We start from the raw sequence: 15376 nt of genomic DNA, 5'->3' as shown, positions 1-15376 counted from the left end.
AATCGAGCGGCCTCATGAAATCATACATGTGAACCGAAGTAGTTTCGATGTTCGAATCCATGACATAACCCCAGTGGTCATAATCCTACATCCAAAATTCCATTGTACATGATCTCATAAAGTGTCGGTCGCCGTTTTTATTACGAGCTCCGCTTACGTGTACTAATTTTTTTTTTCTGTAGGGTATAAATTGTCGTTGGCTGATTTGCATACTAGCAGTTAGGATCCTGTATAATTCTAGACATCTGGCATCATTTGTGACATCCAGTCTGACCTCGTTAGTGATCCCATTCTTGAGTTCCCCTACTTCCCTCGTGACATGACATGACCTAGGTCAGTCTCATTACCCCCTCGGAGTGGACAAATACTCACACCTATTGATGATGATAGAGTTTAAGACAGAACCCAGCTCACACCTTATTCTTGATAAAAGAAAATTAACTGAAACCATGGCAAATGTTTGTAATTTATTTATTCCATATATATTTCTTAACCTAACCTAAGACACGTTGGCCGAAAGAAGTGGTGGGGAACCCCGCTCATCGTGGACCAGCAGCCGGCCGATATCACTTAGCCCGTTCGCGGTGGTCCTACACCATGGTTAACGGCCGGGCCGGGGAGCGATTTTTTTTTTTTTTTCCACGAGACTTGCGGACCCCAGTGTGAACTCATTTGCATACAACCAATCAGAACGCACCTGACTCTCATACGTCAGGTATCATACTGCGGGGTCTGGTTGGGTGATGAAGAGGGGGAACAGGGGAAGCGGTCATAGCAGAAATTTAAAAACATTTTTCATGTGCAGAATTATCATATCATTCCCCTATAGGACTAACTACCTACGTAATTATGGATAAATGGTTTTTAGTCACTTGGAGAGCGTCCTTTGGATTGTTTATATAGTAGCGTCACCTTGTTGCCAAGCTAGGGCATGAAAGTTTGGGTTGTACACGTACATTCGGAACGTTTCATACTCACTTTGGCTGCTCGTGCCAAACGAAATAAATGGAGCGCTGGTTTTTCGACCGTAGCAGACGCTGTGGTTAGAAGATTTCAAATCTTTTTGTACCAAAATTCATCATTCATCAGGCACTAAATTTTGTATATTCTGAATTTTCTGAAAAAGAACCAACAAAAAAATCCCCTTCAGTAATTCCAGTTAACTTCTATGCATTACGTCAATACATTACGCCAGGTACGTCGTGCATGACGTAATGTATTAGCGCAGTACATTTAGATCGACTGGAATTACTGAAGGAAATTTCTTATTGATTTCTTTACGGGAAAGTCAGAATATACCAAATTTAGCGCCTGATGAATGATGAATTTTGGTACAAAAAGATTTGAAATCGTCTAACCACAGCGTCTGCTACGGTCGAAAAACCAGCGCTCTATTTATTACGGCACAGCCTTTAGGCCTAGCTAGGCCTACACAACCTTTAGGCCTAGCTAGGCCTATACAGCCTTTAGGCCTACATAGCCTTTAGGCCTAGCTAGGCCTACACAGTCTTTATGCCTAGCTAGGCCTACACAGCCTTTAGGCCTAGCTAGGCCCTTCACAGCCTTTAGGCCTAGCTAGGACTACACAGTCTTTAGGCCTAGGTAGGCCTACACAGCCTTTCGGCCTAGCTAGGTCTACACAGCCTTTCGGCCTAACTAGGCCTACACAGCCTTTAGGCCTAACTAGGCCTATACAGCCTTTAGGCCTAGCTAAACCTACACAGCTAGACAGACAGTAGGCCTACGTTGTATGGGCACAGTTGAGTTAAGTATACATACATGTAGCCCTTTAGTATACCTTTTGACTTATACAATGCAGTAGCTACAGTGTAGCCCTAAACCATGTCACATATGGTACACATGTACCGGTGCACGACACAATGTCGAAAGACAACGTCGAAACGACAGAATGCCGAAACGACAAAATGTCGAAATTTCAGCCTGTGTTCATGCTCAACAGCAATAACTGAAATATTCACCAAAAACTTGGTGCTATCCCTAATTAACTTTCTTGATTGTACGTAAAGTGAATATTCTAATTTCAAAATCAATTCTTGAACTGTATTCATTCGAATACAAAAAGGAGGAAAAAACTTTCTTGTCTGTCCATAAAGTGAATATTATAGTTTTAAAATAATTTCTTGGAGTACATTCATTCGAATACAATACAAAGAAAACATGGCAGAATTTTTCGTTGCTAAAAAGGAGAAAAAAAACTTTCATACGAAGGTTTTCTTTACACCAGAAACAAATGTGTTAAGGAAAAAACATACTGGCGCTGCGAGGACCATGGCTGTTCAGGAAAAGCTGTAACTGTTGATGATGTGATAGTAACCACAAAAGCTCACAATATACATGGACTAAATCCTGCAGGGGTTAAGGTCCAGCAATCGATGTCCAGGATTAAGCGCATCGCCAAAGAAACTTTGGAAGGGACGTCGCGAATGATATGCCAAGAACTCTCCAGCCGCCATCTTCCAGAAGAGATTCGTGGATATCTTCCGGAGGAGTCGAGCATCAAAAGGGTGATTCAGAAGCAGTGTCGTAAAAGCCAGCCGGGCTTACCTCGTAGTGTCATAGACCTTACCCTATATCCTGACACCAACACAAAACAAGGGGTGGGGGGGGGGGGCACCCTTGGATTATGGCTGATATCAGTTTTGGCAACAATGATCGGATCATAGTGCTTTGTTCAAACAACCTGAGAAATTGGTCAAATTCTTCGGTATGGTACGGTGATGACACATTTGACGTCTCCCCGGGATTGTTTGATCAACTCTACACCATTGATGGGGCAAATGCTGCCTCTCCTTTTCGTGTTGACAACCAGGAAAACCAAAGACGCTTATTGTCGTATCTTCTCAGCAATCCAAGAAGCTGCATCACAACGCGGTCTGGATCTCAGAGTCAATGTTTACAGAAGTGACTTTGAACGTGCTGCGATGGAAGCTGCAAAGGATATCCTGTTTGTGCAGAAGGTCGAAGCCTGTTTCTTCTTTCACTTTGCTCAAGCGCACTGGAGAAAGGTAGTGTGGATATGGGTTTGCGTGAAATGTACGTGAACGACAGCGGTTTTGCACAGAGACTTAAACAGCAGCCCACTGCTTTGACTTTAGTCCCCCCTTCATCCGACATCTCAGGAGCCTTCCATGATGGGTCGAGTAATTTGGGAAATGTCGGTCTTTATTGCCGAGTAAGATTTTCTTTAAAACAATATCCAACTTCAAACAACCTCTTTTAGTCATGATTAGTCAAGTGCCACTAATATAAAAGACACACATCACCGAATAATCAGTGAAATGCATATTTCGACATTATGTCGCATTCGACCATACGTCGTGTCGACATTTTGACCATTCGACATTCTGTCTTAAGCCACGTCCACACGGTCGAGCACTGCCCGCCGGGCACGAGGGCTTTGCTCGACAACGGGCAATTTCATCGGGCAAACCATCAAACTATCCGTTCCCGGCACCATTTGCGGGCAGTGGATGGATGGAGGGCTGACATCGCTGCCAAACGTACGAGGTGAGGTGCGAGCAAAGTTAGCAAACCCGCTCAGTACAGACCGCCAATTAATCGCTCGCTCAATCGCCCAATGGCAAAAGCCCTCTTTTATACACTACTATCTTTTTATTTCCTTAAGCCACGTCCACACGGTCGAGCAGTGTCCGTCGGGCACGAAGGCTTTGCCCTTGTACGAGCAGTTTCAGCGGGCAAACCATCAAACTGTCCGCTCCCGGCGCCAATAGAGGGCAGTGGATGGAGGTCTTCCGTCACTGCCAAACGCACGAGGTAAGGTGTAGGCAGATCCACTGACTACCACGTTATTAGTACACCATGTCCACACCGAGTGCTAGTGCATATTGGTCACGACAAGACACTATAACTTCGATTGATATATATAAATCACATGAATGTCTGTGGAATGTAAGGTGTTTTGATTACAGAAATAGAGACAAACGTGCTGCTGGTGTAATGCTTTGCCTCATATTTGTCTCTTGCCTCTGAATATAGCTCTCCACTTTCGATACAAGAATATAAAAACTGTTTATGTCCATCCGCACGTAATTGCGGAACAAAGTTTCATTTTCCTCATGCAATTCACGTAGGATTGTCACAGAGCTACCCATTCTTTCACGTCTCTGCAACCACTCCCGGCACCAGACACGTCTCTGTGGTCTCTTGTTTTTCTTTTTAATGCAGGCACCAATTATGATAGAATATAGTGCTATCTTCTTTCGAAGTATGGAGTGCACCATGGTGATCTTACCGTAATGAACCACTCGCTCACAACAACTGCTGGCGTCCGACTGCCCTCCAACCACCACAGACAGCTGTGTGGACATCTTACGCGGGCATAGACTGCAGACTTTGCCCTGCCAGGCACAGCTCGACCGTGTGGACGTGGCTTTAGACACTTGCTGTACACACATCGTGTACATGAAATCGAAGCGACAATTTGCTTCAACAAATTAGTTTTTTTTTTCTCCAATGTTTGTCCAGTTCTTTCCACTGTTTCAGGTCAAAATGTTCTATATGTTTAACTTCTTATTTTCAAACTTACCGCTAACCAAAGTTGTTGTTCAGAATCAATAACAGGGCGATTAGAATGCGAACACAATCGAAAGTTGTTATACACCGCCATTTTCAATGTTTTGAATCAAGTCGAGTGAACTTGCGAAGTCAGGTGTGTTCTGATTGGCTGTATGCAAATGAGTTCATATTGGGGTCCGCAAGTCTCACGATATATCACGCTATTTATACATTTCTATGTCTGTTGTACACACTATATTCAGTCTATGTTGTTTTTGATGCATGGTTAGAAGTGGATCTATGCATACGTACAAAACGCAGGTAAGTGTAGAGAAGAGGACGTTTTGTACGTATCACAGGATAGGCGTGACTCACTAAGAGCGTAAAAGGTAGAAATATGTTTGGCACGAGCAGCCAAAGTGAGTACGAAACGTTCCGAACGTACGTGTACAACCCAAACTTTCATGCCCTAGCTTGGCAACAAGGTGTCGCTACTATATAAACAATACAAAGGACGCTCTCCAAGTGACTAAAACCCATTTATCCATAATTACGTAGGTAGTTAGTCCTATAGGGGAATGATATGATAATTCTGCACATGAAAAATATTTTTAAAGTTCTGCTATGACCGCTTCCCTTCTTCCCCCTATTCATCACCCAACCAGACCCCGCAGTATGATACCTGACGTATGAGAGTCAGGTGCGTTCTGATTGGATGTATGCAAATGAGTTCATATTGGGGTCCGCAAGTCTCGTGGGAAAAAGAATTCGCGGCCGGGGCACGTCGGCAGGAAGGCGAGGGCTAACCCCGCCCACCGTGGACCAACAGTCGACCGACATCACTTAGTACCTAACCTAGCCCCAGAACACAATCGTGTTGTAGTTTGATGATTTAAAGGTAAGTTTTTAATTTAAACTTACATACAGAACTTATAAGTAAATAAACTTTTTGACGGATATTTCATGTTAGTTTTACTTCTTGACCTTTATGCAGAAATAAATCATAAATTTTTTAAAAGCACAAATTAATTTAATTACAGTTTAAAGATTTAGGGATGATTGATATAAATGGTAGTGTGGCATGTATTAGTTCCTTCTGGGGTTTCTTGTCTTATGTATAGAAAAGAATATGAAATAGAAAAACATTTATCTTAACCTAACCTAACATGGGTCAACATGACGCCCACATTGACAACTGTGTGCCACAATAGACGTCGAATGTGTTGAACACGAGTCTTGGAAGTCGGATGACACCGCAAGGGGGAACACAAGCGACTTTTAGCAGTTTTGAATTCCTGGAAGTCACGAAACAATATTCTCGAATCTTTGAAAACAATGGCATAACTTAACCTATTATATAATCACTGATTCACAGAAATTACAGAAGGCTTTGTTGTTTTTTGGCCTCCTAACAATTTTTACAATACTAGATTAAAATCACATGCTTAGGAAACATTTTCACACTCTGCTATGGACCAAATGTCCGGGTTTCGTGGTCTATTGTCCAAAAGTCCTTTGCCGAAATAACCGCAATTAATGTTCAAATGGAGGTGACCCCATTAGTGGACATTTGGGCCATGGACCTAAAATTTAAAATAGAAATAATAGTGTAATATACAAATTAAATCTTGTGAAATTATTTGTTTATTTAATTATGGACTTATCTAATTATTTGTTGATAAAGGTATATATTTGTTTATTCGTTTATATATTTATCAATTTATTCATTTGTTGAATTATTTTTTCATCCAACCTCTTCATGAACAGAAAAGTATCTTGTCGACATTTTTTAACAAGGCAAATCACAGTATGATGACAAAAGCGTAATATAGTTCAAGGTAATACAAACAGGTGTAGCTGTGTATTGTTATAATGCAATAAAACGAAGCACACGTGTACTCACTTCACACATATTTATTTCAACGCCGACGAAGATGTTGCTGCAGAAGAAAATATACAAAAAGACTGGAAAAACGTCTTTGATAAACTATCATCTATTTTTTTCGTTCAATGAATTTGCCGCCCCAACTCCTACGTCAGTATGTCATAACATAAGTGTGTGTGCATAAGATTTCAAGTCTGCAGCGAAAATGGCGTTGTTGAGCTTTAACAGAAGCTTTAGTTTTTCTCTTGCGACAAGTTTCTGGACTGGTTTCAAGTTACGGAACAGGTATCCAAAAGCTACTTTGAGCAATTCATCTCTAAGACGGCTTTCGACGTGACTTGGTCGTCCTCAGGAAGGGAGTTACATGAGTTGGTGGCTAAAGTGGGTTGATATATTGGCTGTACACTGGTGACTGTGATCCATAACATTGCGTAGCCTACTTCGAAGTAGCAAATTTTCTGTGGATCATTGAAAGGGTTGTTATTGTTTGTGTTATGTACATCTGTTGCTTGCATGTGGGGTTGTGGGAATAAGTTGTATGGTGATGAAAGGTTTCTCGATGCAAATGTTCACATATTCGGACATCTTGAATCGAAGACGTCGTGAGCTTTGTAAATTATTCTGGTGTTCTCGTTGTCTGGTGATATATATATATATATATATATATATATATATATATATATATATATATATATATATATATATATATATATATATATATATATATATACACACGCACGACTAGGTATATATATATATATATATATATATACACACACGCACGACTAGGTATATATATATATATATATATATATATATATATACACACACGCAAGACTAGGTATATATATATATATATATATATATATATATATATATATATATATATATATATATACACGACTCGGTAGCGCGGTTGGTAGAGCGCTGGACTGGGAAGTACGGTGGTGCTCGCAGTAGCTGGTTCGAATCCTGCCCAGGGCCGAAATTATTTCGGTATCGCTGCGCTTCGGGTCGTTACTCTGACTCTCCTGGGCGGGGAGTTGGGGGTGTGTGTGTGAAAGGTCATAGCCTTACCCATAGATCGGTCATACGAGCTCTGAGCTCTCTTCCGGGAGGGAAATAGCTGTCGATCACGAGTCCAACACGTGATCCAAAGACCAAGGTGAATACACACACACACACACACATATATATATATATATACATTTTTTTTTTTCCTAGGGCACAGGTTTTCACGTAGACAATTTTGATTGAAGTCAACTGCGCTAATAGGTTTGGCTATCTTAAGATTCAAATTCTTCAGTTTGAAGAATAATTTTGTCTTCACAGTTCAAAGTGTGAACATAATCATTCATGATTTCAAAATCATGGAGAAGAGGGTGCAGTTAAAGGCGCTGCTGAATGCCAATGGTTATAATGACACAATGTAACAGTACAAAAACTGTTGACACATAAGTCTTTTCGCCTCTCACGGAGGCTTCTTCAGGGTGAGAAGAACTATAAATTCCAAGGTTAACTAGGTCTTCTATCGACCAAGATGAAGCAACTGATAATGATCTCTTGCCGACTGTCAGTCCTTAAAAAAGCAGGATGGTAAGGGTATTGGGAGAGGTCATCACAATTCTTGGGAGAGGTCACTGGAGGAAGAAGTTTCTGGGTGAGGTCACTAGAAGGAGGAGATGTCAAGTGAAATCTCTGGGTGAGGTCACTAGTGGTAACCGTGGACGACAGCAGTCTCTGGGGGAGGTCACTTGGAGAAGCGGGCGAAGTCGGAAGGGGGCCCTGGGAGAGGTAGGGAAGGACATCAGTCTTATTCCGGCGCTTGTGGAGGAAAGTCTCGCTCGACTTCTGGTTTGGGGTCCTGTGGGCTGGGAATTTTTATGTTGCTGAGGGTTTTGGTAAAGGTATCGTTCTAGTAGGGGTTCGGATGCACCTTGATCTTGTCGTTTTTGTTGGGCATGATGTTCCTGGGGGCGGGCTGAAGGGAGGATGAAATCTGCAGCTTGCTGTACATTGATGGAGGGCCGCTGAGTTATAATAGCAACAGCTTCAGCAATCTGCAGTCTTTTGAAATTTGTTTCTTTGTGGAGTATAATTGTATTGTGGTGGCTTCATGTCGTGGTGGTCAATGAAGTGTTGGAAGATAGAGCCTTGGTTTCGGTGGTATTGGAGACGTCTTCTTAGTGTGGTGGAAGTTCTACCAATGTAGGAAAAGGAGCCGTCACAGCGGCCCTCCTGGCAAGAAAACTTATAAACTACATTGGTAGAGGCTTCCTTCGGGATTTTTGGTGTTGTGTTGTTTCTCATAACTAGGGACCTAGTCAGGTTTGGCTTACAGTAAATTCTTATGTTGATTGTTGTGTCTGCCAAAGCTATTAGCGCAGTTGACTTAAAAAAAAAAAAATAATAATAATAATAATGATAATTATAATAACAATATATATATTTGTATATATATATATATATATATATATATATATATATATATATATATATATATATATATATATATATACCGTTTTCCTAATTGCCATACGCTACTCCATCCGAACACGTGTATAGCAACTTTTAATATTTACATCTTACATGAGGCTTTTAGACAAGTTCCATCACAAATTCATTCTCATCCACCTATTTCTTCTGAAAAGCGGAGATTCAGACGAAACTTAAACAAACCTTCGAGATTAAAAAATGGCGTAATTTTTCATCAAATAAAATACTGAATGAAATAACGGTCTCAAACTCTCAGGACATATCTTAATACAAGGTTGAAACAATATCGCCATTCGCGCCGTCTGTTAATGGAATTAACTTCCAGATGAGGCAGTTGGATAATTTTTTAAGATAAATTTGGATGAACATCTTAGCAATATATGGTATAATACAATATATTATAATATAATGTGTACCATTTACCAAAGGCTTTTTTTCCCCCTTATAAGGGAGGTAGCCAAAAAAACAAAGGCATAAAAACTACCACCCATTCCATCCCTATCACACTACACTCCCCTCCACCCTCTTCACTCTCTCTTATCTTGGCACTTTCTGGATGACGGGTCATCCCTGCATCTTGTCCATTGCCCTGGGTCAGAAGCAGTGTCGCAAGACACAGCAAGGCCGCTTCATTAAATCTGTGACTCCCCCCCCCCTCTCCGTCACTTACGGAGAAAAGGAGAAGACGGTAAGAAATGTAATGTAATATAATATAATACCTAATCACCTTCGTAACATTTTATAATTTCTGATCTCGGTATAAACCAATGGGTCTCCTGCTTGCATATTTGTTTCAGTATAATTGATTGTAGCTTAACACTTCACCACAATCTGACTTATCTTCACTGACGTTTTCTTATCACAAATAAATATATTACTTGGTATCAAGTACTTCTGTCCTATCCATCAAATCATCGGTAGAATTCACATGTAAAAGTGTTCAAAGTATATTGCATTTATATAATATATAAATATATAATATATATAAATATATAATATATATAAATATATAATATATAATATAGATATATTTAACGGGAATCAAGTGACGTCATCACTTTCTTTTTACAGACTGAACACATTTTTATCTATTTGTTTACCTGTTTTAGATTTCAGTGATTGTAAATAATAGGCTGTGTAATATCTTAAGTAAAAATTGTATATACCTACTTTGCGACTTTTATAATCCAGTTAACATTACAAGAACAGATAATAGCAACTACCGTATTAATTTTACGATTGCATCATCTACACGTGCATTTTTTCACTAATTTTTTTGTCTTTTGATCTATTTACATATTTATTCATTTATTCTTTATGTTTAATTATTCACCATTTGTTTGTTTATCTATCTTTAATTAAAAATTTTAGTCAAAAGTGAATCCACAGCTAGATGTTCCGTGACCGTGAATTCCTCTTCACATCGTGAAGTGGAATGAACTCGATAAGTTCACGCATGTTAAAAAATCTTACTACGCGGAGACTTGGTGCCTGTTTTAAGATTATGACTTCTGTCACGTTCCTTCTCTGGAATAGGTAGTTATCAAGTTCTCAAAGAGACCATTTGTCTCTGAGAGTTTCCTTGTTTTTTTATAGATCTCGTGTATCTTGAAGATAACGGATGTTTATTTTTGTCATAATCAAACATTCAACAGGACACGTTGACCCTGAATATAATCTTGTTGGTGAACTATATATTTTTTCACAAACTACTACATTAGAAATAAATAAACCAATAAATCAAAATAAAGATAAACACACGAATGAGTAAATAAATAAAACACAAGTAAACATAGATGAATAGATAAATAAACAAAACCGTACGAATAAACATAAAATTATATCCATCTATATACCATTTCCCTTTACAAGGTAGACAAATCAAATAAAACACAAGTAAATATAGATGAATAAATAAATAAATAAGCATACAAATTAATAAATAAAACGAATAAACATAAAAATATATCTATATACCATTTCCCTTTACGAGGTAGACAAATCAAAGGCATGTACCTACTCCCACCCCTTCCTCCCTCTCATCTTAGCTCCTCATGGATGACGGGTCATTCCTATTTCCTGCCTACTGCCCTGGGTCAGAAGCAATGTAGCAAGACACAGTACATCCACAGCATAACAGTATCTTACACAGCCTCCTCTCTCCCTTGCTCAACAGAAATTCCCCTTTCTCAACACCCCCTTCACCCCATCCATCCATTCCATCCTCAGTCATCCACACAAGTTCACACACCTTTTATTTTTTTTTTCGCTCATTCTTTGCATGTGTCCAAACCATCCCAATACTCTTTCATCAGTCCTGTCTTTTCCAATCCCGCTCTCCTCATCTCCTTGTTTCTCACTCTATCCAACCTAGTAACCCCTGCCATACTTCAGACATTTCATATCAAACACATTCAGAAATTTCATCCCTGCCTCTCTTGAATTTCATGCCTCTGCCCCAATGCCGTTGGCACAATTACCCTGTCATACAATATCCTCTTTGCATTCATTCCCAGATGCCTATTTCTCAGGACACTTTTTAATGCCCAATGCATTTAATTGCTTCTCAATCTACAATTTACCTCCACCTCCACTCCTCCCTTTCCTGCCACATGTAACCCCAAATACCTAAAGCTATTCATTTCGACTTCCAATTCATTGCCATCCTCTCCCCTTGTACATTTCATCACCTTGCTTTTACCTACATTTACCTTAAAGTTAACATAAACACAATTGAACATAAAAATACATATACCAAAGACTTTTCCCCCCTTGCAAGGGAGGTAGCCAAAAAACAAAGGCAATCCATTCCCACCCATTTCATCCCTACATACTCCACTCCCATCTTATCTTGGCTCCTCCTGGATGATGTGTCATCCCTGCACCTCGCCCACTGCCCTGGGTCAGTTGCACTGCAGGAACAGCAAGGCCACCTCATTTAATGTGCAACTCCCCCCCCCACCCACCCACCTCACACAGAAAAAGAGATGGGGAGAAATCCCTTCGGACTGCATCAACTTAGTATTCACTCGTACTCCCTCACCCCTCCTTTCCATACATCACAGCATCATCCATACATAACCATTCTCTATTCACCCCTATCTTCTGTCTTCTCCCAACCTTCCTCAACAGACATTCCCCTTTTACTCCATCTCATCCTTGATCATCCCCTCATGTTCACTCCTACCTCTGCCTTCCATACACCTATTACTAATCTTTCTTCACTCATTCTCTCCAGGTGTCCAAACCATCCCAATACTCTTTCGTCAACCCTACCTCCCAGCTCCCTTTCCACCCGTTCTCACTCTATCCAGCCTAGTAACCCCTATCATATTTCTTAGGCACCTCACCTCACATTCAAACTCCTCTCTTATGTTCTGTTTCTGCCCCATACAGTGCTGTTGGCACAATCATTTTTTACTACAATCTCCTCTTAGTATTCATTACCAAATGTCTATTTCTCATTACACTTTTTAATCCCCCAAGGCATTTACTTATTCTCTCAATCTATATTCTACCTCCACTCCTCCCTTTCCCACCCAAGTATCTAAAACTATCCACTTCCTCCAGTCTCCCTTAATACTTGCTTCCAGTTTGCAACTGTATTGCCATCTTCGAAATCTGGGTGTGCATCAGTAGTGATTGCCAACAGCACTGTATGGGGCAGAAACATGGAGCATAAGAGAGGAGTTTGAATGTGTTTGAGATGAGGTGTCTGAGAAGTATGATGGGGGTTACTAGGCTGGATAGAGCGAGAAATGAGGAGGTGAGGAGACCAGGGGTAGTAAGGGAGTTGGGAGATAGGGTGGATGGAAGAGTATTGGGATGGTTTGGACACAAGGAAGGAATGAGTGAGGAAAGACAAAGAGGTATGGAAGGCAGATGTGGAGGGAGTGAACATGAGGGGGGGCGACCTAGGATGAGATGGATGGATGGGGTGAAAGGGGCTTTGGGGAAGAGGGGAATGTCTGTTGAGGAAGAATGGGAGAGGACAGGAGACGGGTGAATGGAGAATGGTTGTATATGAATGATGTTGTGATGCATGAGGTGGAATGGGTGGAGGGGGATGGGGGTTGAGGTAGTTTGCGAGAAAAATTTGACGCAGCCCAAAGGGATTTCTCCCCATCTTCTCCTTTTCTGCATGAGGGGACGGAGAGGAGGGGTCGCTGATTTAATGAAGCAGCCTTGCTGTGTCTTGCGACACTGGCTCTGACCCAGGGCAGTAGACAAAAATGCAGGGATGACCCGTCATCCAGGAGGTGCCAAGATAAGAGGGAGGGTAGAGGGTGGAGGGGAGTGGAGTGTATTTAGGGATGGAATAGGTGGGAATGGTTTTTATGCCTTTTTCTTTTTGGCTACCTCCCTTGTAAGGGGGAAAGCCTTGGTATGTGTATGATGTATGTACATCAGAGACGAGGATCATGATTAAAACCCGAAGGCACGTTGTAAAGCTATGGTATTAAAAACAGGATCAGTCATTGTACTGTCTTTATTATGATACAAATCACTATCCTTAACTTTAAAAATGTTTTTTTTTTCTTTTTCTTTTTTTTTCACACATACAGACTGGACAGTGGAGGAAAGATGATTGTTCAACAGCTAGAAGTTCAAGCATTACCTACAAATAAAACACAGTCAATAACATCAGGAGGAGAAGTAGTTTCGTAATCACATAACCAATACAGAGGTAAATGAAACAAGAAAACAATAAATAAAACAAGTAAATTAAGATAAAAAATAAAATAAAGTAATACGGTGCTACTAATAAATAAACATCCTCATCTTCTGCATATAGCCCAGCAAATCACAAGACAAACCAAATCTAGCTGACCTAATCCAAGCAATATTAACACAAACTCCGATATAGGGGAACCAATAATCTAAAAACAGTGTAAATGACAATATAGTGTATACAACAGCACAAAAGATGACTACTAGAAATGCAGAAACACAATAACATGGTCTTTATTCTGAAAATATACTTGACCAAGGTTTGACTTGGCAGTGTCACAGAGGACCACCGTTTCTCTCAAATTTGCATCTCTATTTCTATGAAGCTGTCAGAGATCAACTACAAATTGGAATGAAAGCCCCAACAGCAAGGCATCGCATTGGGGGAGACTGTAATACCAACACTAAGCACAATGCAAACTAGGCTCTCGCAACTAAATAAGATATTCTTCGTTACGGGTGAAATCATAGTCAAACGTAAATGCTGGATGGCTTCATAAAGTCTTCAATAATATCTGATGACTAAAACTAATTTACAAGTACTAAAAAGATAGTACTAAAGCTACACAAATACAGAACTTAGCAATTTCATAACTGCCAAGCCATTTGAAATATTGTGACACACCAAACAGCACATTTACTATTGAGTGATACAATGGGATTGGTCAGGTATCAGCCTCGAAGCAAGTGACAATGCAGACTAGTAATCCTGATCTGCATAACAATTCACATAAATCCAAAAATATTTCATCTAATGTGACATGGTATTGTATCGTAAATGAGACAAACCAAGACATGTATCAAATTAACACATATATATCCAGATATTATATCATATACATATACACACATATATCATATACATGTATATATATATACATAATATACATATTCTTACAGACACTCAAAATTTTCTAGATATGTTTAATGACTATGGAGCTAAAGGACTGGTAACTTAAAACCTAAAGCTAGTACGATGAACCTTACCAAAATTTCAAATCCTTGAACTAAACCAGCTTTTGTAAAATCCTCCATTATTCCTGAAAAACCCAGCCATGACTTCCTCCATACAGGTACCTAGTGTACAAAGGTTTGGATATCAAGAGGTAGCCAGTAAAAAATATTACTAACATCTTGATGATCCAAACCCTTACTACGAGTTTAAATTACTTTTCCTAACCCAATTCCGAGGCTCCTAAAAAGCAAACTACCATAAATAGGTAACCATACAGTTTATATAGCTCTCCTGTAACCAGGCAACTAGAAGGCTTTATTCAATAAGACATCTAGACCCTGCTCTCAACCAAATCAGAATTTAAAACCTAACAGCCTTCTTCCCCATCCCCAACTTAAAGTTGCGGAAGCTGTTCAACAGGTGTGGCGAATTTGAAGTCTTCTGGGAAGAGCTCTTTGGCTCTTGGGTACATGCTTTTGTAAGACTGCCTTATGGTTACATCAGCAACACCAGCAATATCACCAATTTCCTTTTGGGTCTTCTTATCTTCTGATGCCTGTAGAAAGTATAGTACAGAAGGTATAAGATTATACTGAGTAATGTGACAACATAATGGCATTCAATTTTGCAATTTATTAGATGAAAAATTAATTTTAAGATGCAGTAAATATTCACACTATACAAACAATCTAATGTAGAATATTGCATAAAATATTTAGCTGTATGCAATGCAATCAGTAAGAGCAGCATCATTCATATCTGTCTATATACTG

General features: G+C 39.9%; 1 protein-coding gene across 1 annotated transcript in view; it reads right to left on the bottom strand.

The window, feature by feature from the left end:
* Nucleotides 1-13391: 13391 nt before the first annotated feature.
* Nucleotides 13392-15376, bottom strand: part of TfIIB (transcription factor IIB) — a 28637-nt gene continuing 26652 nt past the window's right edge. Inside the window, exon 7 of the mRNA XM_076200624.1 lies at nucleotides 13392-15159. Coding sequence (XP_076056739.1) covers nucleotides 14998-15159 — 162 coding nt within the window. The 3' untranslated portion in view covers nucleotides 13392-14997. The remainder of the gene's footprint in view (nucleotides 15160-15376) is intronic.

Source organism: Oratosquilla oratoria, chromosome 17 (assembly GCF_046742065.1).
Source record: "Oratosquilla oratoria isolate Oo_2021 chromosome 17, ASM4674206v1, whole genome shotgun sequence".
In the NCBI taxonomy this organism is placed as follows: domain Eukaryota; kingdom Metazoa; phylum Arthropoda; class Malacostraca; order Stomatopoda; family Squillidae; genus Oratosquilla; species Oratosquilla oratoria.
This window is presented reverse-complemented; position numbering and strand designations above follow the sequence as displayed.